The sequence below is a fragment of the Polyodon spathula genome, chromosome 31 (genome assembly GCF_017654505.1).
Source record: "Polyodon spathula isolate WHYD16114869_AA chromosome 31, ASM1765450v1, whole genome shotgun sequence".
Classification (NCBI taxonomy): Eukaryota; Metazoa; Chordata; class Actinopteri; order Acipenseriformes; family Polyodontidae; genus Polyodon; species Polyodon spathula.
This window is the reverse complement of record NC_054564.1, coordinates 6479640-6507559: the sequence shown is the minus strand read 5'-3', so window position 1 is coordinate 6507559 and position 27920 is coordinate 6479640. Positions and strand designations below refer to the sequence as shown.

The 27920-nt window shown below is 38.8% G+C and overlaps 1 protein-coding gene across 4 annotated transcripts; it reads right to left on the bottom strand.

Annotated features, from left to right (window-relative positions):
* Nucleotides 1-381: 381 nt before the first annotated feature.
* Nucleotides 382-27879, bottom strand: LOC121303194 (dematin-like). 4 transcript variants are annotated; one of them, XM_041233738.1, is made up of 17 exons: nucleotides 27861-27879; nucleotides 10385-10475; nucleotides 9971-10030; nucleotides 9795-9884; nucleotides 9201-9341; nucleotides 8309-8353; nucleotides 7681-7807; nucleotides 7374-7421; nucleotides 6825-6974; nucleotides 6398-6516; nucleotides 5377-5479; nucleotides 4575-4639; nucleotides 4084-4132; nucleotides 3029-3036; nucleotides 2350-2415; nucleotides 1327-1407; nucleotides 382-747 (listed from the first exon to the last, which is right to left on the bottom strand). In XM_041233738.1, exons 3-17 carry the CDS (start codon nucleotides 9977-9979, stop codon nucleotides 634-636), a joined length of 1215 nt encoding a protein of 404 aa, XP_041089672.1. In that variant the 5' UTR covers nucleotides 9980-10030; nucleotides 10385-10475; nucleotides 27861-27879; the 3' UTR covers nucleotides 382-633. The 4 variants fall into 4 exon arrangements, with proteins under 4 accessions (XP_041089672.1, XP_041089673.1, XP_041089671.1 ...); XM_041233739.1 differs by lacking the exon at nucleotides 27861-27879 and adding an exon at nucleotides 26844-27066 and having other exon boundaries at nucleotides 9795-9881; XM_041233737.1 differs by lacking the exon at nucleotides 27861-27879 and adding an exon at nucleotides 26844-27065.
* Between the last annotated feature and the right edge of the window lie 41 nt (nucleotides 27880-27920).

Genomic DNA, 27920 nt, shown 5'->3' with positions numbered 1-27920 from the left:
GTAGTTCTGGAAATTCTGCATTGATGTAGGCACGCTTGTGGTCCAGAAACTTTCTAATGTTAACTGGGAACATGGTACACCAACAGGTTTACTATGTACTACTGAGGAGCAACCCAGCGCAATGTGGTGACAACGCATTTAACAAAATAAAGTTATAAATAAATATATGCATGTAATGACCGCTGTGCACGTGGTTATACAGTGTAGCCTGGTGAAGGTCTTATAAATAGTGTGCCATGTTACAAAAATACGAAATATCTCTTCCAATTGCATATATTGTAATTTAAAAGGGCAAGTGGGGTTAATCAGGGCAAGCTCGCCCAGCCTGAAATGCTACACCTGTGATGGTGAAATGGAACAAACATTAAGCAAACTCTGTCAGGAGCAGGAAACGGCCTTTATTGGTACATTCATACTCATAGCTGCAGTTAGAGATTTAAGATATAGAGTGGCTGTGACCCTGGGCAGGTCTGTGTCTATGGGTGCTTTCATTCCTTTTTCTACATAAATATATCATTGTCAGGACTCATTCAATCACATGATATGGTATAGCATAGTAACAGGCCAGCCAAAGATTTCCTGTCCTGCACATTTGTTTTGTGAAGATATTGTTTTGTTTTGTTTTTTTCTCGATTAAAAGAGTGACACTTTTTTCTTCAAGTCGTTCCGTTTCCAGAGTGACAGCCTGTCAAACTCTTTGATGTCCATTCCAAACAAGTGCTCAAAGTCCTCCGGTGACAGATGCCTCTACATAAAAGAAAAAACGAAAACGACAACACATGTTATAATAGACCCAGAAATGATCAAAAATATACAACAGGGTGCTGTAAGATCCAATGATTTCGCTCAAGGTCCGAGTGGCAGTGTGAGAATGCAGGTTATTAACTCTGCACTACAAGTCCATTATTTTCTCTTATAATGGACTTCGAGGCTATGTGGTCAAGTTATGGCTTCTAACCAGGAGGTCCCAGGTTCAAATCCCAGCTCAGCCACTGACTCATTGCGTGACCCTGAGTAAGTCACTGACCCTCCTTGTGCTCCATCTTTTGGGTGAGGCGTTGTTGTGAGTGACTCTGCAGCTGATGCATAGCTCACACACCCTAGTCTCGTATCTTGTAAAGCACTTTGTGATGGTGGTCCACTATGAAAGGCGCCATATAAAGATTATTATTATAAAAAACACAAACTACAGCTCTTAACGCTTAGTCAAGAGCCAATCTGTCAGCTCTGATTTCTTTCGGACGATTTTATCTCCAACTAAGACACTCAAACATTTATCAAGTGTAAAGTTTTCCGTGAGAGCTCCCCCATGTCCAGGTCTCCTACCTCGAGTCTTGTTCTGTCGACTCCCAGGGGGAGTTTGCTACGTCCTCTGTGGGTTACAATTAACATTTCATAAGGATAGATCTGGAAAAAGAGCAGAAATAACAAGCAGTTACACATCTAGCAAAGTTACAGAACATTTCTTTATTGCTTCAAGATTTAATGATAACAAGGCCAATTTGAATTCTATCAAGAATAACCGAAGCTGTCAGTGCAATTATTGGATACGTCCTAATTAAAAAGAAACAGTTTGTGATTTATTTAAAGGAGTGCTCAGGTATGCATATTAATACTGTCCACTTACTGAAAAGATTTAAGGCAACATGTACTGATGATGTCAGCTGTATGTCAAGTGTGATCGTGGTTTTGTGAAAATAAAATGAAACACATCGAATAGTGACAATGCCCATGCAAAGCTGGGAGATTTCTGGACAAGATACTTCGATCTCAGGAAACTCTGGGGGACCTTAGTGTTTCTAGCTAATGAAATAATTCCATTAATCCTACCTGGCATGTCAAAATATCCTTGTTTAGGGTCCCTGAGTGGCTCACCTGGTAAAAGCACAGGTGAGTTGGGCAGGTTGAGTCACACAGTGCAGGTTCGCGTCCTGGCTGTGCAGAGTCGCCAGTCTTTGCTGGGGACTCCGAAGGGAGTGTCACATTGGCTGTGGCACTCCCGTGGGTTAGGTAAGCAAAACCAGCAGGGACTGTTTCTCCTCATCACGCTACAGCAGACCCTGCTGGCCAGGCGCCCAGTGAGCTCAAAGCAGACACCCGTAGGGCTGGTCTTTGTCCTTCAGAGGCCAGTAGCTTTTTGACATCTGAAAATCCAGGATTGCTATAACGTATTTCACTTTTCAAAACCACACACTGGGGACCATGAATGCACAGAACAGGTACGTGTTTATGAAAGTGTTTCATTAGCTACAGCCAATTTGACAAAAGACAGCATTGACAAAACTGGAATGCCATCTTAATTTCTTCACATCGTCAATAAATTTCAGGCTCTGGGTTTAGTGACAGTACCTTCTGTTCAAGCATACTTGGCAGCGAGTTTCCTCTGTCCATCCTTCCCCTTTGTGCATCACCATTCTACAGAGACACACAACATTAAACAGAAAGCCACATCAACTAGATTCACATTGCAGTGCCGAACAGGTAATTAAGAAAACTTGTTTATGTGTTAATCACAATGTTCAGTGGCCTGTTTTAATAACGAGGCAGGGTTATGCATTGGGTTATTGTAAATGAAAACGCACAGCAGTTCTGTTGTACAGCTCTGGCCAAAAGTTTAGCATCCCCCTATATAATTAACTAATGTTGCTTCATAAAGTCGAATGAAACCTGCTGAATAATGTTACGTTAACATATTGAATTACACACCACTTTGTAGTTTTCCATATACTTAATGAAAAACTAAGAAAACAAATTGAAAAATGTGACATTTTTGAAATCGAATATATATATATATATATATATATATATATATATATATATATATATATAGGTGTGTGTGTGTTGAATCATGTCTCAATCCTAAAATTCTAGGTGATGCAAAACGTTTGGCCACAGCTATAGGTGCCCATGCAGACTGTTAGGCTTGTACAGTATAAATGTATTACTGTTTGGAGTGAAAATTTCTTACCTTCATTATTTAAAAGTATGTTGTTAAAAATATACATAAATAAAACAAAGACAGGCTTACCTGAAGACCTGTAAAAATAAATGCAAAAAAAAGAAAAAAGAAAATAATTATGCCTTTTCCACCAAATTTGTGAACGACAGCAATTTTTATGTTACAGATTATAAAAGAGTTATAGTTTACGTATTTTGGCGTATAAAATTGTGATTTTTAAATGGATGACTCTCAAAGTAAATATGAAAATAAATAGCTGTATTATGTTTAATTATCTTCTGTTTTATAAAATAAGAAAGTCGCCTGTTTATTTTACAAAATTGAACTGTATAATTAAATTAATTATAAAGGTGCATAACATTAACGTGGAAATTTCTCCTAAATCATAGAGAGGAGTAAATGAACTTTGAAAATATGGCTATATCTCATCTTCTATAGATCGATATGCAAACAACTCATAACTTGGGCTGTATTTTTTTAAAAAAAAAGCCTTAATTCACAGCATTTCATGTTTTTTTTTTTAAATAAAATAGGCATTCCAAGATATTTCACAATTAAGCAGAAAAAATAGTGATCTCACATTCAAAATGGATCATTTTCTCTAGCGTTATTATACAACAAATGTTCCTAAATATTTAAATGCTTGTCCACCTTTTATTCTATTTTCAACTTCAGTGAATTAACTAAATAAAAATAAAAACAAATGTAAAAAAAAACAACAGACATGTGAAATGTCCTCTTCTTCTGCTGGACAGAGCGGTCTTTAGCAGAAATATTTCCCATCTTTGATGCAGCTGGTGTCTTTTTCGTCAAAGACATTTTAAAGAAATGTTGCAGCTGTAAGAGGGTGTTCAATCGTTTACCGGAAGCAAACTAAACCGGCTGCCAGGTTCCTAAATGCAGTGTAGCAGGTAGTGCCTCAATAAGGCAAACGTCTGCTGTATTTATTTAAAAACAAATATTTACACTATTCTTTCAGAAATGGGAACTTTCACAGGGAACTACTGATTACACAAGCTAGCTGTGAAAAAAAAATACAGCCTTACTCATGAGAAGACGGTCTCTTGAGAAACAACAGTACAGACAATAACCCACAGCAAGGAATCAACAAACAGCTACCATACCTTGTGCCCCGTTATTACTTTCTGGCGATGAAAACTCTGCAGACTGGAGCTGGGGGTGGGGGGTGGCAGACAATGTCAGATACAGGTACAGACATACAGATCATCAACCACTGACCAATACATGACACTCTATGCATTCCAATGCATGGGAATTGAATGAATTGGCATCTCAGCCCATTGAATTAAATGGAAAGACATGGGCTGGATGCGAACTGCAAACCATCTGGTTCAAACATGAAATTCATTCAAGAGGTAAGTGCATGTCTTACACTGTCGTCAGTATTACTTGTAGAAACACATGATATGAATCTCCTTGCTACTCCACCAGCAAACAATAGAACATTGGCAGCATTTAACACATGGGTATCATGACTTAACGCCTCTAATGGATTTCCCCACTCACAAGCCTGTTCTCTTCTAGTACTCTGGGTGCACCCCCTAGCTACCTGTTAATAATGCAATGCAATAGTCAAAGTCTTTAACTGTCATACCCTGGTGAGGCTGTTCCGGCTGCAGACTGGGAGAGAGGCTGATTTGAAGGTGCTTGAAGAGGGAACTGCGTAAAAAAGGCAGGAATTGACAAAAACTGAAAAATGTGACATTTTGAAATCTAACATGAAATACTACTGTACTACTACTGTGGCTTCCGGTAGACTTTTGCAATATCATTATGTAGTTTCTTTGATTACATGATGTTAAATAAAAGATCTAAATAATGTTTATATAAGTTTTTTTTTTTTTTTTTAAATTATGTCTCAATCCTAAAATTATAGGTGATGCTAAACTTTTTGCTGTATTATTAAAATTCACATCTTTCTGTTGAAGAAACACAACGGTTAGTACATACAAATGTTTACAGGTCGTCCACCACGATTTACCACACAATGTGTTACGCAATTTTTGCGTTAGCGTTTAACCGTTTTTTGCCATACTAAATTATTAAAACTCTGATAATTACAACTAATTGGTCCCATTATTAACATGTAACAACAGACATTTAAAAATTTTATTAAGCAAACAATTGTGTGTATATATATATATATATATATATATATATATATATATATATATATATATATATATATATATAGAAACTTGTCATAACTTAATAAAAACACAAGGTTATGTCTTTTAGAGTCTGGTTGACATTGTCTCAGGAAAGGTACAGAAGATTATGGACTATTGTAGCCAATCTGTTTTCCAGTTTTCAGACCAATGACTGCCCAAACAGCACACTCACAAAGACAAAAGAACATTGTGCTGGAGTCCATAGAAACTTCATGAAACACTCACTGTGCATCTGGGTCCTGTCGGGCAGGGAGCGAGTTTTCCGCCGAATGGGTATCGATTTCTCAATTTCTTCCTTCAGGATCAATTTCCCCAGGTTGGATTGGATCTGAAAGAGTTTTTTTTTTTTTTTTAAATGTGTCTCCAGGGATGTGCCTCGCCAGTGGGGTGAAACTAACTAATTGCACAATGCAAATCTACCATGTCAAACTTTTACACGTGCCACCAGCAAAGGAACTCTGTTGAATTACTCCAGGCTTCAGCACCAGCTGGTTGTCCTAGCAACAGGGCGTGGGAACTAGAGGAGCGGCTGCACCCCCTGGCCGGAAGCACAGGGGGTGCTGTGCGCCTGCTGGCGTAATGATAAACCCTGCTAGTCTTGTGAATCTTATGCGACCTGTGCATGCACACACTGCACCTTTTTACATTGCCTTGGGGACCCAAACAACAATAGACTAACAGGGGCAGGATATTTTATAAAACGCAGTTTCAATCCCTCCGGAGTTGGTTAGTAGCTGCAATTACTGGGGGTGCCACTTTGTGGAGCAATACTACCAGCACACGAACTAAGTGACATTCTGGACGTGCCAGATGCACGTTCCCTCATGAATACACTTTCACCATGACCCCGGAGCGCAGGTCAGCCTTTGGAGCTTCTGACTGTCCTTGTCTACAACGACTACTGTAAATAAAATACTCCTGTTCAACCTGCTTTTACAAGTAAACATTTCCATATTGCAGAATTGAAGTGGCTCAGAACAGCTTACTCTGCTTTCGATTTGCTTGCTCTAGGGGTTTTCTGGTAAGCATGCTGTAACTCTTGTAGTAAGACCAGTGGTTGCAGCAAGTCTAGTCTTACTTAAATAGAAAAATAGTTTTTGATGCTGCTTCGTTGTATTAACATGTTTTAACATCTGAGCAACTGAATGCATGACTTCCATCCAAGAGTCTCAGTTTTGCTCAATGGCTTTCACACCCCCACTATAAGCCCTCTTCCAGGGCCACTGCCTATCAGCTCTGTGTGTACCTTGTTCAGCTCTTGTCTCTGAAGTCGCTGCACTTCCTCTGACAGATCTCCGTCGTCATACTCCTCCTCCTCTTCCTCACCTGTTTTTTTAGTAGCCGCCCGTTTCCTCCACTCGGTCTCTGCAGACAGAAAGGGACTCATTCCGAAGCGCATTACCCACATTATGATGGTTAACAAGATATGCCAGCAGCATATATATCACCCCCTAAGAATCTTCCACTTCAGATTTTACTAACAGCTTAAAAGACATGCCCGAGCTACAGCATTCTTAGTGGATAATCAATCTCTCAGCAAACCCTGGAAATGCACTGGGATTCCTATTCATTTAAAGCAGGTCATTTAGGTAAAGATTTTATGCAGGCGTTTGTATTTTTCATATCGATTCCCTTTCCAGAAGGAGTAGATGACTGCATCTAGCTCTTCTTACCCACAGCTGCGAGGGAGGGAGGGCAGGGCCAGTAGTCGGTCTCAATCTTGGAAGGCTTGTTGGGGTCAGGAGGCTGGGCGGCCGGGAACTTGGATGATTCAATGATGAGATCGTCTATGTGTTTACTGAGAGGGATTGCCGTGGAGGGTTCTGAAAGCACAGCCACACAAAAACCACACAAACCAAACAAAAGCAGATTTATTTCACAGCTAATTTATGGAAATATGGCTAGATTTTAATACTGTTTTGCAAATTCATTTTAAAATGATGCACACACACTTTCCATCTAAGACAGGACATTTAACATGTACTGATAGGAATCAGAAATTGTAAGTGAATTAAAAAACATATATCAAGTGCTTCTTTTACTTCCAAAACCATTACATGTTTGTATACAAGAGAAATAAGTATAATTTAGTTATATGTAGATTGTAATATTTCTTGACTGATACAAACTGAATCTAACCAAAAACAACAAAAAAAAAATACATCCATTAAGATAGCTGACATTTTAAACCAGTACCAAGTTTTAATTGCAATACACTGTACCTCCTTTTTTGTAGATCGGGGGTTTCTTGTAGATATTTGCACCGTTATCTGAGAAAAAAAAAAAGGAAGTAGGGTCAGTCCAGTTTAAGTGCACTAATTTCGAAAGAAGTGACACAAATAATATTGAATAATTGAATCAAATTGTATTTCAGGTGCTTTCCATCAAAAGCAAGTCATAGAAGGGGTTGTGCATTCCTCCCTGGTCCAGGCGAGGTGGGAGAACCCAGTAGTGAAGCAACAGACAGCTACACAGCTGCAGGTGGGGCTCGTTTCGGGGGGGGGGGGTGTAGCTCTGAGAATGCTCTACCTGGTCTGTGAAAGTGCTGCATCCCTGCTGCGCTGGAGCTGCGACGGCTGTGAGCTGCAGAAGCCACGGAGGCGCTTCCTGGAGATCTCTGGTCTCCCCACTCTCCCCGCTCCTTGCAGGTGAAATTCTGGGAAGAGAAAGATTATTTGGAAGCATAGATTCAAGAACATCCGCAGAGAGCAATACGCACCACTCCGAGAACGACTGCAAACATCAGCATTGAAAACTAGAAAGAGGTCATCTTCTCGTTTACTTGTTTATAATTGCTATGAGGGGTAGAAAAGGATACAGGTACAGCCATTCACCACATTAACTATTACTATAGTATGCAATAGCAAGGGCAGAAAGTGTCTGTTCAAGTATTACAAAGTAAAGGGACATGTGGAAAAGCAGGGAAACTTCAAAGTTTCTGCAACAATCAACCATGGTGATGATTTATGAGGCTGTATGAATCTTGATCATATAATAAACTAAAGAACTGGGACTACAGCAATTGTCATCCAAGGACTGCTGTAGTTCTCTAAAGATTTAAACGGCTTAGTAAGTTAGTGAAAGAGGAGCTTGATGAAATGTTAGCTGTTTCGTAAGTTTCATTAGTCTCACCCGCTCCTGCTCTTGTTTTTCTTACCTCTGGGGAAAGTGGGGGTGATATCGATCGTGGAGACATGGATCGCTAGGAGAGAAAGAAAGATTCTTTTACACACAACCTTTTTTCAGTAGTGTTTAATTATAAAACAAAATCTGTGTACAAAAGATGAAGGACTCATACTTATTAATAAAACAGCACAGTGCATTTGCTCAAAACATGCCTAATATGTTTGCAGAACGATCAGCAAGCCATTATTAACCTGAACTATACCTGACAGTAGGGGGCATATTTATATTACTAGACAAAGCCAACAGTTTGTACATTTAATCTGCTTAACAAAACACCTTAAAAGTAAAGAATACACTGTGCCTTTGTTTCTAATAATAGCCCTAGTTACTTACAATAGCATAATACTACAGCAAACCTGGGGTATGTTATTCAGCCACACTTCATGCAGTTTACAAATACTGCGAATGTAATTTAAACTCTTACTGCACAGCGGATTGAGCAGTTCCAGCTTTTAGATGTGTTCATGAGATATACCATACACCTATTTATTTTATTTTTAAAGGGACTTACGATGAAGGATTTACAGGAAAATCTGAAAAGGCTCAAACATTTGAAAAAGAAGGACAGCTTTCCTGGTCTGTGTTTTCAGTCTCTTTCAATCAAACAGTGCTATGCAGTACTTGTGGTTGAAGTGAAGAAGTATTCATTTTTGCTTATGCACGAACAAAAGGCTGCTTCCAAAGTAGCAAAGACCAGATCGCTAAGCAAATATCACACATCGAGAGTTTTATAACAAAAAGGTAATTTCCATTATATCCCAAATATCCCGGCATTGATTGCAGCACCATCATAACAGATCATAGATAAGTAAATGCTGGTAATTAAAACAATGCAACAATACAATTTAAGGGAAAAGCCCAACCTCTCTACTTCTGGGTTGGTCTGAGTAATTAAAATGAGGTTCGTAGATCATTAAATCGGGGCGCTCGATGTCTAATATCGCTTTGTCTTTGGGGATGGCGGCCAAGTCCTTGTACCCCAAAACTTGGTTATCCATTCTTGCCTGGAAAATAAAACACAGAGCAGTTACTTTGCATATACATACCGAATACACAATATAGATGATTCCAATTGAAATGCAGACTTGAATGTAGCTGTAGGTTGATAAAGTGAACCCACAAGTCAAACCAGCCAATTGTTGATTTTAATTGTGTAAACTTGCCATGTAAAGATGGAAAATGACAACATGATGAACAGATATTATGTATGTCCTGCAAAATCTTTCCCCTGTAGGATTATTTCACTCAATCTTCTTGCAACTAGCATTCTGATCTTATCTACATGTCAAGGAAATGAGGACGGTTGAAAACGCAAAGTGTTCCAGAGAATCCGAACTGAAGTGAAGCACTCTGATGGCTCACTCTGCTGCACCCCGTGGCTGTAAGCAGTGTGTGTGGTGCTGTGTGTGATGGAAACGAAGCTCCCTGGACGGGTGAATGAAGAAGGTAGCTCTCACCACGATGGTTGCTGCGGGGGAGCCCGGCACACTGGGCCCCCGGGAGGAGCACACACTCCCTGGGGAGGTGTGGCGCTGCTGCTGCTGCTGCTGCACGGGAAAACAAACACTGTGAACTTTTACATACAGCCGACGAATGTGGGTAACTGCTGTAACATCGCTCTGTGTTAGCTTACCTTTTGCATGACTTCAGTTCTAGCAATTTTCTGTACGCTTAATGCCTCGCACCAGTTATTCTATAAGACAAGTAAAAAAGAGAATGGGTCATATTTAACAGCTGCTTCAAACGAACCTAGTTTTCCTCCTTGTTTACCCTTAAAACACTGTGAAACATTACACGAAACTGGAAATGTTTTCAAAAACTACAAAGTGGTATGTCCTTTAATATGATAACGTAACATTGTCCAGCAGGTTTAATTTGGCTTTATGAAGGAAAATTAGTTCTATAGGGTAATAACTTTTGGCCATAGCTGTATATGTTGGACCTAATTAAAATGACTGTCCAATCTGGACGGGCTCAAACTGGTGTGCAACAGAGTACCGCACTGCTACTGCAGATGGCTGGATAATGGATTCCACGTTGTACACACCTGGTAGTGCAAGGTAGATCATTTCAGTAAAGCTCAGTCTCTTGAATCCTCACTGGATGTACAGTTCCTTGGACAATTAAGTGACTTGATTCTGAAATGGAAGAGGATATTTTTAGACTGCATTTACAGATCTCTTGGTCTGCTGCTCCTATTCTGTACTGGGCTTGCCTGACCTGAGCACCACATCACTAGATCCTCAGCTAATGTGTTACTATGTCATTGTAGATATAACTTGCTGTACTCTTAACCTGTTGCATCCAAGTCCCTATTGTATTTTAGTAGCATTATTTGCACTTACTGTAAACAACACTGTATTTAAATATTAAGCTTGCATTGCAACACCTGTAAATTGCCATGGATAAAGGTGCCAAATGTAACATTGTGGAGAACGTGGGTGAGCTGGGGTCCACGCAGGCCATTAAACACACATAATACAGAGTCTGAGGGGCTCAAAGTCATGTGTCATCAGTAATAATATTCTTTATTTTGAAATAGCACCTTTCATAGTGGACCACCATCACAAAGTGCTTTACAAGATATGAGACTAGGGTGTATGAACTATACATTAGCTACAGAGTTACTTACAACCTCTCACCTGAAAGACGGAGCACAAGGAGGTTAAGTGATTTGCTCAAGGTCACACAATGAGTCAGTGGCTGAGCTGGGATTTGAACCAAGGACCTCCTGGTTAGGAGCCCATTTCTTTAAGCACTGGACCAAACAGCCCCCTCTGAAGTTAGACATTGCATTTACTGCTTCAGTAACTATGCATCAGGTATCAGCCAAAGTGTCCTTACAGAATTAAGAGCCAGCCATAACTAGTGATCTGTGACTGCGGGAAGTTTCTTTTAGTTTTGCTGGTAATACATTGTGGTTAATCTAGCCTAGGTGACATATTTCCTATAGGTCCAAAGTTTTGTCAGCTGGAATGGTGGTCCAGACTATCTGCAGCGGGTGAGCAGTGTGGGCTGAGGAGAGAGGGGGGGTGGTTCGGGGTATCCCCCCCTTCCTTGATAACATTTTGGACAACGATTAATCTGACCTAAATTATTAAAATGACATTTCGAATCAATAAAAGAGAAGCATTGGTTAATTTAAAATGACATAATTTGCAACTGGAATTAAGAAATGCATGGAATGTACATGCATATGTTGACAATTATTATTATTTTTTTAAATTTTCACCCAAGCAGTGATCTTACATATATGTTTTATTTTGCAGGCTGTACAATACTTGGGATAATCAGATTTATACGGCATAGAACTAGAACTAAAAGAGTGGCTCCTGAGCACAGCTGAAAACACTTTATCACTTTATCAGAACATACAGAAAACCTAGTACCTGAGTACTTGCAATTAGAATGATTACAAGAATCACAAAAGACAAAAGATATTGAAACCTGAAGCTACATAATCTTTAACTAACCATTCTGACCATTAACAAAAAACACACAGTTAACACGTCAGTAAAGCAGTTGTTGACGGTTCGTAACTTATACAGTGTGACGTAGTATTGTGAAACGATGGGCCTCAACATGCACAGCACTGTGCGAGTTACAAAGACAGAACAGCAGGACTGAATTAAACAGGACCGAGTTTAGTCAGGCGCTGCCAAGCCAGCAAGCGGTATAGAAACCCTTCTGATTCAGAAACAGAATGTATCGACTCAAAACAACATTAGCTTGTTAATCACTAATGCTGTGAACTTATTTTATCTTGTTTTTCCAACCACAAAGCAACTGCTTAGTAATTTACTTTTTTTAAAAGGAAAAATAAAATAAAAACATTTCCAAATCCTTTAAACTAACTAACTACCCAGCCACAACATTTTGAAAACCACGATCCCACAAAATAGACAAGAAGGTTTTTTGGGACACTAACCCTTTTAAATAGCTAGGTTATACCTTTGCATTATCTTTTTGCCTGACAGCATATACATGGTTTAAAAACAGCCACTCCCTTATTTATAAGAGCTGCTTAGATCATGAATTAAACAAGGAGAATCCAAGCGAGGGTGGGGGGTTGGTCCTTGTCTAAGTAAATGTAATGTTCCATTACAGGGAACACAGGGTGTATAATGTGCATGACTCCATCTCATCAGTGTGTGTGTTGATTTATTTTATTGAAGCTGGATGGTTTCGAGAAATTGATTTTTCAATGCCTCACTGTATGGTATGCCTCAATGCACTTCCATACCCCTTGGCTCATTTTTCATGTCATGTATTAAAACATCAAATAAAAATTAAATAAATAAGTGAAACTGGGAAACAGGGCTGCTGTGTTTAACTTGCAGAATAAAAGAGGTAACGATTTATTTAGTATTTTCTAAACAGAGTCAAATTCACTTGGGTTAAGTCATTCAAGATGAAATTGGTGTTTATGATACAGTCCCAAAGATCAAATATGCTGGCGACTTTATTAAACCAGCCAATTACCAATGATTGCAGTGATAAACGCTGATAAACAGCACATAACATGGGATACACAGTTACAAATTCAGAGGGTACAAACCATTCCTTTAACTTCAACACACGTAACTGTTCTACAGTAATTAAATTATGATAAATAAAAAAATAATAATCAATCTACTGTCTTTCAAACAAGTCATTTTAGGAATCACCGCAGTGCCTTTAATGAAAGTCAAACAAATCTAGTCATGCTATTGCAATAAAAACTAATTTGCAACAGGGAGATGCAGCTGTTATATATTCCATCAGGGATGCCATTTGTATTCAACCAATTGCCTGTTTACAGAAACGGATAAGTATGCCTCAATTACAAATGGCAGGTGTTTCCAATATTATGTCCAGGTTGTTTTGACTGACAAAGGCCATATATTGTATTAAGCTGTCAGTCAAACTGATAACAGTGCTGTAAACCAGGTTAGGCAAGTGTTTGTATGTTTTAACATGCATTACGAAATACACCATGCAGCTGTTGCGAGGTTAGCAAACACAGCCTCCCATTAGAACAATGAAATGCAATCAGAATTTGTGACGACAGACTGCTCTCATCCCAATGCATCTGATGGCAATTGTCTGCGTCCTGCGTTACTGCCGTTGCCATGACAACCAGTGATCCCTCGAGGTTTTCATTTCTGGAATACACGGGCAGTTTGGATTGCAAATCACATTGCCCACAGTGTTGCTAATCTCCTCGGGGTACTATCAGTAGATTTACACGTTAAGCCCAGTCACAACTCACTGACCAATTTGAAGCATCCGACCCTGCAGGCAGATTGACAGGGATAGGGCGCTCCATTTTAATCCACGTGTTCCTCCAGACCCGCTGTAATAGAATACTAATATAAATCCTTTGGGAGATGGCTGCTACCAGCCTGTTGTGATTGCATGGTTCAGGTTATAGATCAATTCACATTATCAGAGTTTGGATTAGCCAGTCTGTTAAGCATCTACCCTTGGATAATATTTTCTTATTGTGGTTTTTATTTAATAAATAAATAAACAAATAAATAAATACAATAATATAATAATAATAATAATAATAATAATAATAATAATAATAATAATAATAATAATAATAATAATAATAATAATAATGCCTTTGTGTCTATAATGATCAATCCCGCCATAATTACATTGCAATCCTTGTGTCTGACACTTTATCTCATACAAATACTGATATATAGCCGGTAACGCAGCGTCACTTTCAGAAAGAGAAGACAATCTGTGTTGTGCAGGCGTTATCCATCATGAAGCATGCCTGAATTCAACACACGACATGAAGGTAGTATTGTATAACATACGTCCTTGAGAAACACTCTATTTATACCCAAGCTATAATCAATGTGCAGAAAAAAAGCACTGCAATGAGTTTCAGCTTACTCTTCTCAAGTGAGAAACCGAAGTACTGCAGCAACAGATCATTTTTCTTCTGTCAACATTTACATCATCTATGTATCTGACTACAAAGTAGAAAGTGACAATGGTTTAGCATCTCTCCTGCTTGAACAGTGAAATCCGCAGTGACGTCTGTGCAAATAAATGTTATCCTTTATTAAAACTGAATTTAAAAAAAAAAAAAAACCCACACACACAAAAGGCTTCAGACAAATCACAGAATTCAGGAACTGCGTACTGTAGAATGACGCTGGATTTTTCTTTCTTTGTCACTCCACATTTGTTTGAAGATTAATCTCTGGTGCACTTTCTGTTTCTGTGAAGATGTACTCCATCGTTGCAGAACATGCATTTTCTGAAGATCAAATGTTAACAAGCTACTTGATCTCACCTGTGCTTGATCTCACCTGCCTTTTATAGATAGAAACATGCTACCTAATTACTTTATGTGCTGTGGTTGAAACTCGCTCCAATAGTCTAGTGGTAACCAGATCATATGACCTTACTGCAAATGTACCAGGATGCATCTGTTTGTCCACAGCATGGAGTTGCAATATTTGCAATCCTGTATTAATGGTGAACAGGGGGAGCAGTAAATAATTTTAAAAAGGCTAATGCTGTATCATGGATTGTGAAGCATTAGTTAGACCTCAAATCATAAAGCAGATGATACCAAAATAAATAAATAAATAAATCGCACTGTACCAGATGAAGCCTATTTCTAGATAGGTACCCTTTATAAAGGTTCACCACAGTACTTTGTAGTTTTCCCATGTTTTTCCCATGGTTATACTATGCATTTACTATAGTTTACCCTTGTTTGCCATATTAATTGATATGTTGTACTCTACCTCGCTGGTCTTTACAATGCTTACCTACAGTATGCTTTACCATGCTTTATTGCTTTTACTATGGTGAAGTTTTCTAAGGGACAGACAGAGATGTAGCAACCAACTGGCTCATAGTGGCAACAATTGGATTACTGGCCTTGGGTCCCAAGAAAAAAGCTGGTCTGAGGCCCTGCAGAAGATCAAACATCAGCCAGTCACTGTGGGATTGAGATTTCCCAGTGTGATTTGTCGCCTGGTGGCTGGAGTGTGTAAATAATGAGGCGGAACATTCAGATCTCCTGCCAGTGTCTGTTCTGCCTTCGTGTGCGTCTCAATTCAAGGGCTGGCTCAGTGGGTTTGACTGTGTTCCGCAGGGAGCACGAAGCAACCACACAAACAAACACTGCTTTGGGTTAACAAGCACAGATCTACCTCGTAACAGCTGTACTTACCTGCAGGCTTTCATTCCCCCTCATTGGATTCAGAATTTGTGATCCCCCTCCACACCTTTCCAGTGTAAAGATTTAACGTGTTTGAGTAGTGTACTGTGCTTTAGTCTTACTCGACTGTGCTTTACCCTAGTTCTCTCTGCGCTGTCATGCTTTGATTTACAACAATTTGCAATTATGTTAGTAAACTTTTACAAAAGGTTTTTGAATTAGAAAATAATTTACTGAACAAATGATGCATGACCTTAAACAGTAAGATGACATAGGTACGAAATATCAATGTTATCCTTACAAATGTAGGAAACACCATTTAAAACAAATGTGCTGTTTCTTACATCTACTGGGGGCAGCGTTGCAAGGTGACTTGTTAATGGTTACTGTACTAATACACCTTTTCCACTGGCACACCCGAGCCGCGTGGGTCCCAGACCCTCACAGGTACGGGAGCGTTTTCTCTGGCTATTTGTCCAGCCAAGCGAGAACCAAACCGTGAAACCTCACAACCCATATAACCGCTTCCCTGAGCAGGGCTAGGGACGGTGGTAAATGATTTTCATCATTGTGTCGCTTCAGTGCCATAACCTGTGATCCGTCACTCTCTATTCAAACACAGCACCTCTTAATCCTGCATCATCTGCATGCGACTCGGGCGACCCGAGTTAAGAGAACTTCGAATTTCAGAACAGTACCAAGTAGCCCTTGGCTGGGGAGCTATCGCCTGGCCTTTGAATGAGGCAAAAGAGACTTTGTTTTGAAGAGTATTTTATCACTGGAGCGAATGTAAGCAAAGAAAGTGGATAAGATTATAGCTAGAATTTCCTGATACACATGTAAGAGAGTAAGTAGTGGGGTTTCCGAAAAATATAGGGTTACGCGTCCCCACGTTTTGCTACAACTGTTCAAATAACGCACCTGTCATTTTTCTTTTAGTTGTTAACATCCTGACAACTTTTTACACTTATAACTTTAAAGTCCTTTTCAAAGCTCTTTTCAAAATGTCCGCTCTAGTGCACTGATAGTGTCAGGATTATTGCCCACACTGTCAAACAGGTAACACAGCAATAACGATCGACGCTGTGGTACGGAACAGAAAAGCCCAAGCACTAGTTGTTATGTTTTGTTTTAATCGCTCTTCCTGCAGTGATTTAGAGGACAGATCTCGAACCCCAGTGTACTACAGCTGCCATTTTGAAAAGAGCTTTGAAACAGACTTTAAATTTATAAGTGTCAAAATTTGTCAGGATGTTAACAATTAAAAAAATAAATAATTACAGGCACGTTATTTAAACAGTTGTAGCAACGCGTGGGGACGTATAATGCTATATTTTTCGGAACCCTGCTACTTACTCTTCAAGACCTGAAAAACTGTATTTAATCGAAACATTCTTTAAATAACTTTAGACTTATAGGGGCCATATAAGTCTATTTTCCATTGGAACAGAAGAACAGTAAGAACCCTATAAATGCTGTACAGGATTTCAAACAGCTCCAGTACTGTGGTATTGTATAGTTCTCAAGACGAAGGAAGTCAAGGGCTACTGCATTTGTATTAGCTTTAAAGAATTCAGCTCCCGAGCCCCCACATTCAAACAGAGGGCTATGCAAATACCAGCCAATATAGATTGCGAATACAGAGCCCTGTCTTATCAGTACTATTGTCAAACATTTTCCCTCAGTCTATTACCGGAGACACAAAGCCAGGGAAGATGTCATCTCTTGGAATTTCTCCTGCCTGTTATTTATCCAAATGCTGACAGATTGTGACAGCTGGCTCGAAATCCAACCCAAGCTTGCACACACGGACACGTTTGTTGAATTGCTCAGATATCCGTTTTGTGTTTTGAACATTGTTTCATTGCTGAGATTAATTACACAGCTACGGTTAGCAGATCCTCTGTAGAATGGCTCCTTTAAAAAAAAAAAAAAAAAAAAAACCTCTCATTCATATGGGCAAAGGAGTTACATCATGCTGTATCCTAGAGGTTTGAACACAAAAAGGGTTAGTAGTTTAAAACATATTAGAAAGGGAATTTAAAAGGCTTGATAAGTTTGGGGCAACAGATGGTGGCTTTAATACTGAATAAAGGGGTGAGGGTGCCTTTAAATTGCTGACTTTTTTTTTTTTTTTTTTTTAAAAAAGCCTTTTTTACTGAGGTTTTAGTGTATTTGATAAAGGCTGTAACACAAAAATGACATGTTGACAACTTTGCTATCCCGAGTGGTAACTGTGTAGGCAGGCAAAATGTTAACTTCTCTTATTCCTGCCAGTTAACAGTCGTTACCAGTTGTCATTAAGACCTACATGTTCTCTCTTGCTTTCCATGCTCCTTAAGCCCGATAGCTGCTATCAGCTGCTGCTACTATTTCATGCATTATGCTGCTATCATGTATTATGCTCTTTCCACTGTATTTAATGCACTATTTCATGTATTATGCTGCTATCATGTATTCTGCACTTTCCACTGTATTTAATGTACTATTTCATGTATTATGCTGCTATCATGTATTCTGCACTTTCCACTGTATTTAATGTACTATTTCATGTATTATGCTGCTATCATGTATTCTGCACTTTCCACTGCATCTAATGTATTATGCATTGTTTTTTATTGTATATCATGTATTATGCATTTCTCTGTATTTAAAGTATTATGGATTTTCTTGTATTTACTGCATCTTGTAAAGCGCTTTGTGATGGTGGTCCACTATGAAAGGCACTATATAAAATAAAGATTGACTGATTGATTGATAGAGGCCAATCAGGGTTCAAAGTCCCTCCAGCTAAAACTACACTTGGGAAAGGTTGTTTAAAAAGTAATCCATTACGTTATTTAAGTGGCATTAAGAAAATTGTAGCAAGTTACTTATTACTTAGAAAAACAAGTTAATTAACTAGTTACAGTTACAAAGAATGTAGTTAGTTTTAGTGGAGGGGAGGGGGTGATGTGGCTGTACTTTTCATTCCCAGATTTCAAAAGCCATGCAGGTCTATCTAGGAGACAAAAGAATACTTTTAATAGATAAAGCATACATTTTAATAGGATGAGTTGAGTAAGTCTATAAAACACGCTAGCTTGTCAAGACCACAAGACCTTCATCCGTTCAGTGTGGAGTTTTCACTCCAATTGCCTTCTACACATGTTCAGCCGAGGTATAAAAATGTTGTTGTATTTGCAGATTGCGAACAACAACTTGAAACAGGGGGTGATTTAAAAACACAATCCCTCCAAGCAAAGGACCTGCTTTTGTGCAATGTTATTTCTCTTTGAGATAAATCACAGACCACCATGCCTGCGGAGGCACTCTGTGCCTCGTGAATGCTCTCCGAGCCCGCTGTCTTTTTAAAACCGCTTCCAAACAACCAGGCAGGATTTATCTGCGCCTGTGTTAAGCTGGCTTTTGTGTTTTTCCCGTAGCTGCAAATAACAAAGATTAATTGACAGTGGGAGGTTTTTTTTTTTTGTGCCCGATGCTTCTCCACGTCAGTTGTCAGTGTTTTGCTGACTTCTCTTTCAAATAAGCAGACAGACTTTACCCCAAGTCAAGTGAAAACGAGATGCAATTTAGGCTCAGAGAGACAGTTTCTGAGCTTATGTCCAAGAAGCTGATAATTTATTACCACCTACACCAACGCACAATATTAACCCTCTTGTGAATTACAGCTGGCATGCCCTACATTTAATAAGGCAGCCCAATCCCAGATTATAATCAGCAAAATGATCATCTCTCTGCAAATATACATGCCTCCCATGTTATCCATTGGCACAGTGCTATTGCCTCACATGATATGCCCACTATTTGCCTCTAGAAATACAGACAATGCTGTTCGTTAAAGTGACATATATCTGGACAGGGGGTTTAAAGCAGATGTAAGATATTTAAAATCTATCATGTTATATAGCGTTTATCCCTAATTAAAAATGACAAAGGCGCCTGCTAAATAAATAGCATAACCCATACACTTCAAAATGCACTTGTTAATATTTTCTAATATTTAGTGGATATACACAGCATATAACTCTGTGATTATGGAGATGGAACCCCATACTTTTTTATTAACAGTTTTTAGCTGATAATTACATTTTGTTGCAAATGTGCATCAAATAACGGTTAGTACAGTGTAGCTACAGTCATGTTGCTGCTGTCAAGAGGTAAGAGAAATGGATTGGAATTACTCCTTTAAATCAGTCCCACCTGATTATTCACAGACCCAGATGTTGCGCTTGGAATCCTGAGATGTGTCTTAGCCCAAAGTAAATATAAAATATTGGGAGTGTCACACTTAGTTCTTAGAGGGCTTAAGGAGTACATTTAAAGTTCCTGCCCTGTTGTGCGTTAGCTGAGTTCGGTCTTTTTTGTTCAAGAGTCTCGGATCTGATTACCAGGGGAGAGGTGGGGCTCAGGGCCGAGGTGTTTATTTGAACCTGTCCTGCACTCTGCCAGGCTGAAGTCAGCTGAAACCCTTTCAAAAATTCACAAACCAAAAACGAAAGCTTCAGCATTGTTGCCAGCCAGACTAACGAGATAACATTTTTGTCAGTGTGCCTGCATCAGAGCGTAACAACCACTTCTTAATCCAGTAAAAAAAAAAATAAATAAATAAAAAAATGACAAATGGAATTAGCTAGTGGAAAATGTGAGGTTTATTGTACAATACACATTGGTTTCCATGGAGCCGACCTTTTCAAATTAAGACAAAATCATACATTTGAACAGTCAGCCTCGCTCAGTCCCCCACCCTAACAGAAAAGCCTTATCTGAGGAAAACAAGGCAGGCCAACGCCCACAGCCAGCAGCTGCCTTCGCCATAGCAACGCTTGTCTCATTGGTCCCCTGCTTCCTTTTGCAAATACATCACCTTGGCAGGCTCTCTTCTCCCCATGGAGCTCAGAAGCAGAGAGCCATGTAGGAAGGCTGCACTTTCAGATAAGGACAAGCACTGCCCGTTGTCAATAACCCTGTTGTTCACTGTTATTCGCGGCAGGATCTCTGAGTAATCAAGATATGTACCGAGAACACACACTGTTTCAATGATCAGCTGCAGCGTGCATGAAAAGCATCTTGCAGTTTCGAGTCTCATGGCTGTCACCTTTTCTTAAAGTGCTTGTAACTAGCAAAATAATTCCAAATTCCTCCCCTGTCATGAACTGTCATTCTCGGAGCAGGTTCCAAGTGCATTTAAAAGAAACATATTTGTTACCATTTTGAGACCTGATATCTGGTACTACACTAGGTTAAAGAAATCTCTGTTTGCAAGGCATGCTTTAGGGTAGTGTTGCACATCCTTGATCATTTCGCCAGGAGAGTGAAATTGCCGCCACCCTCTCAACGCCTTCCTTCCCGTCATTAACTGTCCAGCTGCTTCCTACTGGCGTGATTTCAGCCAGTAACAAGATAAGGTCAAATGACTTACAGGAGCTGAGATTTGTGTAACCAGGTTTGCATGACAAACATTGGGCTTAATGTCCTGGAAGTGACTGCCCTTAAAAATCAAGTAGACAAAAGTTGTGGATTGGGCCTTTATCAGTGAACCTCAGTGTAGGTGTTTGGTTGGCAGGTGCTTCCTTCTCCAAGACTGCACAAATCACTGATATTTCTTGCATGAGGCACTGTCTTAAAAGTGATGACTCTATGAGCCGTTCAGGAAAACACGCTTTGCTGCCGATCGCCACCCCCAACTGGTGGAATCACAGAGGAAATGTCACGTTTTCACTATATACAGAGCACTTTTCTGTTTCGCTACAGATTCAGGTCCAAAAAAGGCAGGTGCACTGTTAGTTGAATGGATTGCATTACCGGGTAAGTAAGGTTAGGGTTAAGGCCAGGGTCAGGGCTTTTGATTAGAGTTAGGTCTTTAAAATCAGAGCGTGAAAGCGTGCCTGGACAGGGTTACTAATGTTCACCAAACACAACTGCTATAAACACTACAAAGGATTATGCATTATAAACTCTGAACTTTAACCTGATCAATTTTAACAGGCTGAAATAAATAATTACGACTTGACAGCAATGGAATCAGATTTCAGCGTTTATATCTGCAGATTTATTAAGGCATCAAACTAAGGGCGTCTCTTATTGTAAGAGATGTCATCTTGTGCTACTTGGGTGAGTGGACTGCAAACTAAAACTTATTATAAAATAATGTCTCTTATAATGAGAGCACCCAGCATAGAAACTTACTATTAATCAAGAAATGCTGTTTAGATTTTTTGCAATTTTGCTGTCAGAACATAATGACATCTTTTCACAGGGTAAGATGTACTGAAACCTGACAGAACAGTGATTGGTTAATTTCTCATACGTCAATGTTTTTAAATATGCTAAACCATGTACTGTACTGTACGTGCTAAATCAATACAGTATGGGTTTCTTGCCAGTTTTACAATCTCCCTTTGGGAATCTTTTCAGACTCAATACTACTGCAAATAGTGACAAAGGTAACAAATAATTTCGAGAATATGTTTATAACTCTGCAATATTCTTCTGTCTAAAAAAAACCAGACTAAAAAAAATCTCCTTCCCTACAGCACTGTCACACAAGCCACTGTTGTCACAATGATCACAGGCACATTGGAGACAACATTATTCCATTATACTGGGCTTAAAAAATCTTAAAAAAAAAAAAAAGCATGCACATTAGTTCTTCCCATTTGAGACTTTACTGAATCTTAAAAAGGCATTTAAAGCACGAGGTCTCGAAAAACACTCTCACATTGGCACATGCAACATAACCCATGACCCTTTCTATGTGTTGGAGATATGTAGCTTCTTTCTAAGTATTTTATACTTGAATGTAAGGATATTTTAAACACAACGCCCTAGATTATGCTGCGTATTTATGTGTTGTAGTTAAATCCAATGGTCTAGTTTTATAGGTGTTAATTAAAGGCTGGGGTAAATGGTTTGAATACATGCCCCGCCCTATTGCAGGAATGCTGGCTAGTCTTTAAATGGTAAAGCACTATGAATAGGTGACCACACTGGAAGTGAGGTATTGCAGAGGTCAGAGGGCAGAATCTGTGTTGCTCTTCCTGCAGCATCTGACCTGACCTGACCTCTAGCTTGTCACAACCTGTAGCACAAACTGAAGTGACACGGAAGCAAGAACAGTTTGCTCTTTTCAGATATTCAAGAAGAAGCTTATTAGACCCACATTGAATATACAGCTATAGCCAAACGTTTTGCATCATCATGTAGAATTAATGGTAACACTTTATATTATGGTGCTGCTTATTAATGTTTTATAAATGGTATAAATATATAAGATATGCTTAATAACTATGTTATATAATATTAATAAAGCAGTATAGATGGTTTATAACTATGCAATAGCCATAGAGGAATTACGTTTAAACATCCCAAAGTACAATTGGTGGCTAAAAACAGTCCCCTTTATAAAAATGGTAATTCCATCTATGGCTATCATAAAGTTCAATGAAACCTGCTCAATAATGATGCATATTGAATTACATACCACGTTGTAGTTTTCCATAAAACCAGACAAATTGAAAAAGATGACATTTCAAAATCTAACATGAAATACTGTACTACTATTATGGCTTCCGGTAGACTTTTGCGATATCATTTTGTAGTTTTTTTCATTACATGACGTTACATAAAATATCTAAATTATGCTCATATAGTTTAATAGCCCTATAGTTAAATAATCACATGGTTAATATAAACATTATTTATACTTTGTTTTCATATATTATAACGCTGTAAACCAAGATGCATGTCCTTTACCTAAAACCCACATTCTTTATCACATCACCTACTCTGCTGCATAACATGCGTGTACTTTTAATTAAAATGGTCCTTAAAATCGACCAGTAATCTTCCAGACAAGCAAGTAACTGGAAAGAAGACTTACTTTGCGAGTTACTCTGATGCCTAGTTGTAGTGATGACGTGATTTGTTGAAATCTTGTTCTTTATTTAACTACCTACAGTCCCTGCATGGGTCCTATTTACACAAACTACACAGTGAAAGTATTTAATGCAGTCTTCAAAGTTGGGCCTGTTCATTATTGTAGAACTAAAACAAGGACTGAAGTCAGTTTGAATAGAAGTTTAACCCATTCAGTACCAAATACATTTTTCATTGAAAACACAAGCTGCATTTATGTAATTTCATACATTGCATTTTGACAAAATTAGAGTAAGTTATTGTAACAATCTAGTTAAAGAGAAGATTTCAATAGCAAGTAGACTCCAGTTAAAAAGGCTCCACAAAATTACAAAGTAGCCTGTAATCAAAAGAGGACTATTAACCAAAGCCAGGTGTTACTATGAACTAAGACATGCCTGATAAGAGAAAGAAAGAAAGAAAGAAAGAAAGAAAGAAAGAAAGAAAGAAAGAAAGAAAGAAAGAAAGAAAGAAAGAAAGAAAGAAAGTTTTTGCAACGAGGCAGCACTTAATTAAATTAGTCTGAGACTTTTTGCACAGCATACACTGAAAATAGACCATATCTTGGAGCAGTAATGTTATTCCATGTATGAGAATGGATGTTTACAGCAATCCCAAGGAGTGGAATAACCACAGAACTCCATGAATTGTCATGGAATATTCTGCTTATATAACAAGCGCAATGTAGGCGAAAGAAAGTAAAATTAAACAGCCAAATTCCGAGAATTGTTTTCCTGCTGAGCGATGCGTCATAACTTGAAAAAGTCTCTCTTGTATGAAGTGTAACATCTCCACGCTATTTTATAATTTCATGCACACTAAAAAAATTAAAGACAGCTCTTCAAAAATTATTTTTACCTCGCCAATTTTATCTTGTTTTTTGCATTTATAGTTATTTAATAAAAGGCCAGTTCACAAATCTGTCCATTTATGTGAGATTTCTTTCCCCCACATCATCCACAAGTCTACTTAAACCGCTGAACTGGAATAAGTGAAACTGTGATGATCCTCAGTGCCAGAGACTCATTTTAAAAGCTCTAGACTGAGAGAATCTCTTTGCTTTGGCAGAACTGCATTAGCATTTAAAAAAAAAAAAAAAAAAAAAAAACTTTTACTGCAATCACAGTGGCTGCTTCCATGGAACTACACCACACCTTTTACTGAAAGGCTTTACCTCACAGCTCAGAAGAACTGAAGACTGACCCAGAAGCATCACAGATGATGTGGGCAAGCTACCAGCCCCTGGAGGACAAAGGCCAGTCCTCTGGTGAGCTCGCTGGGTGTTTGACCAGTAGGCACAGGAGCGGCAGAGCCAATTCTGCACTCCCTGTGGAATCCCTAACGGGGACCGGCACAACACCAGGACTCAAACCTGCGCTCCTCTAACTGTGTGACTCTAGACACCATACAGTTGTGCCACTATAGGTGAGCCGCTTGTGGATCCCCAAGAAAAAGCTTCTTATACTGTACATAAATAAAGTCTACAAGCACACAGTGACGTGTGCATTATATAGAAACCAAGTACAGTTTAATGCATTTTGATGATCTAACATAAAGGTCAAAAGCTAATGCATTCAATCCCACAAATGTTCCACTTTTCAGGGAAGCGAGGGCTTGCTGATAAACTGTGTGATTAGTGTAGGTGGAAGCTGAGGAACACTCAGCAATACTGAGGGCCTCTTCCTGATGCTAACTAGCTATGTAAGTACAAGGATGAGTTACTCACACTGCTCCAAAACCTACCAGTTCAGTTTTAATATGCGCATGGAAAGTTTATAATCATGTTAGCCTTTAAATACAACATAAAGAAGATCTAGTATCGATCTTCTTTTCAGTAGTCTACTTTTTTAAAGCTGCAGTTTGACTTCAGGATCCCCGCGCTACATTCTTCCCTAGTTAACCTTTCTGTACACACCATCATCAGAAAGCAAGCCTTGTTGGATTTCCAGTTTGTTTAAATGCTCTTGTTTCATCTGCAGGCTCACCAGCTGCCACACTACCTGCTTTCTCTTCACCTGTGAACTCAATAGGCTTGCTGTCGGCTACCTGCAGCAGCAGGAGGTTATACATGTAACCTGCAACTCAGGGAAGCACCCCAAAAGAGTGTTTTTTTTCATGCATGTGAATAACATTTTGCATGGGCTTACAAGGTAAAAACTGATGACATTTGAGAATGCACCTGGACTCTAACAGTCGAATTATATCCAAAAAGATTTTTCAATTGCATACAATATGTGCAAAAAGCAGATAGAATACAATTATAACATCTGCAACTACAACATTGCTGGGGATAGCAAGCTTGTCGTAAAATCAGCTCCCCAGAACATTTAAATTGACACTGTTTTTTTTCACACTTTCCTATTACAAAAGTAACTGTGGGATCTACATGACACTATAGTATATTATAGGTGTTTTGGGAATCGTACTTTGGAAACTAAATATAATACTGTTCAGTTTGCCTGCATATTGCAGGGGCCACACCTTGGGCTTCCAGGGGTTACTGCTTAAGGCTAGACATCATTGGGAGAGGGAAGGATATATAGGAAACACAGAGCCGAAGGTATTTAAAGACTTTGGGGGGGGGGGGGTTTAAAAGTCTGTTTTAAGGGATAAGTTGGTGTGTGTGTGTGTGTGTGTGTGTGTGTGTGTGTATATATGCATTCTTTAAATGAGTAAGAGTTGTGATATGAACTGATCTTAATAGGTCTCCAGTTAATGGAAGTTGTCCAAAAATGGGAAACTGGACAAAGGTGTGGCAATATCAACAGTGTGTTATGTGCATCGTTTAACTTTCACTGTAAAAAAAAAATAAAACGACCCCTGTTTATAAAATCCAACTAGGGTTCTAACAAACTTCAAACAGCCAGAAAAAAGTCAAGTGAGTTATTTAGAATCTAACAATAAAAATCTAGCTTTTAACCGTGGAAAACCCTGCCGTTTAAGACCTATGGAACGTGATTCCCCACAGCCTTGTGCTAATGAGTTATTTCTACTGCCTTGTCAGTCTGTCCTCACGGTGCATCACAAATTCCCTGTTTACTTGTCCTATCACAAAAAGGCATAGGGAGGGCGCGTCTCGTTTCGTTACCAACACATTTCTGTTATGTAAAACACCAATTAAGGTGTAGCAAAATAAAACCGAATTAACTATGGATTTATAAAAATAAAAAATAAAATAAAAAAATAAATCAATTAAGTCGATACTGACCACTGCCAACAACAAAACAAACACGTTATTCCCATGCCCGCACATTCACTTAAAACGTTGTATCAAATCCCACAACCACGGGGATACAAGCAGAAGCAGATCCTACCCTTGAAACAAAATAAATAATTACAAACGTATTATTATGTCAGGCATAATTACCATTCAGAATTATTGTCTTATGACATTATTATGATTGCATCTTACCTTTCAGCACTTTTTAACCCACTGAAAACGCAATAATTCTATTCTTCGTTAAAAAAAGAAAAACAGCAAAACAGCTAATCCCTTTTCTTTTTAAATCCCACGGCGCGGCGTTTGTTTTTGCGTTTTCACGCACGCCAAACCCTTCTTTCCATTCCGTTACAACGTGGGCAATATGCGTGTTTCACCCGGCAGCTATCAGGGCTGACTACACCAGCAGGATCGGGGCTGCTCTATTTTGATAGCGGCAAAGTGCACTTCTGTCTGTCGTTGCCTCCCTCACAACTGGCTCAATCCATTCTCAATAAACAAGGGGTACTGTGAAAACGTGACATTGCAATATATGTTGCTGCTGTCATAGGCTAGAGATGTACAATTCAACGCGTATTCTAACTGTGCGTGAAACAAGGTTATGTCCCAGTTCATAGCCTAAGAATTACACAACCCATACAAGGCAGGCTTTAAATGCAAAATAAGACATATCTTTTAATCATTCATTTAACAATTGCACACTTGAAAAGGATATATATATATATATATATATATATATATATATATATATATATATATATATATATATAGATAGATAGATAGATAGATAGATAGATAGATAGACAGATATTACATTATTTCACCAGAATATGTAGATGCTGATTAAAAAACGATGGTAAATACATATGCAAATGCCATGCTTTAAAACTAGAGAGACACCAATTAAAAGTACAATGCTCTCCTTCACCAAAGGCAGGTACACCACATATATATTGTAAACGTATACATTAATAAAGTAGCCTATTGCAATTAAAGGTCTATGGAAATACAACATTTAAGCCTAAAAAGATTTCCACGCAAATAAATAATGACCTAGATTAAATTCACCTCCGAGCACGGCCACGGGGTAAATATCAACTGTAACTTAAAACTCGAGCCTAATGGTTGCAGGATTTGCGCAAAACATTTATTTTTGAGTTTTTATTCGAATGCCATTCGTATTGCTGTCTATAGAAAGCATGCAGCTACCTTGCAGTTCCGTCGCCTCGTCAGATATTCGCGCATTGCACTTCCATTAGGAGCCTGTCT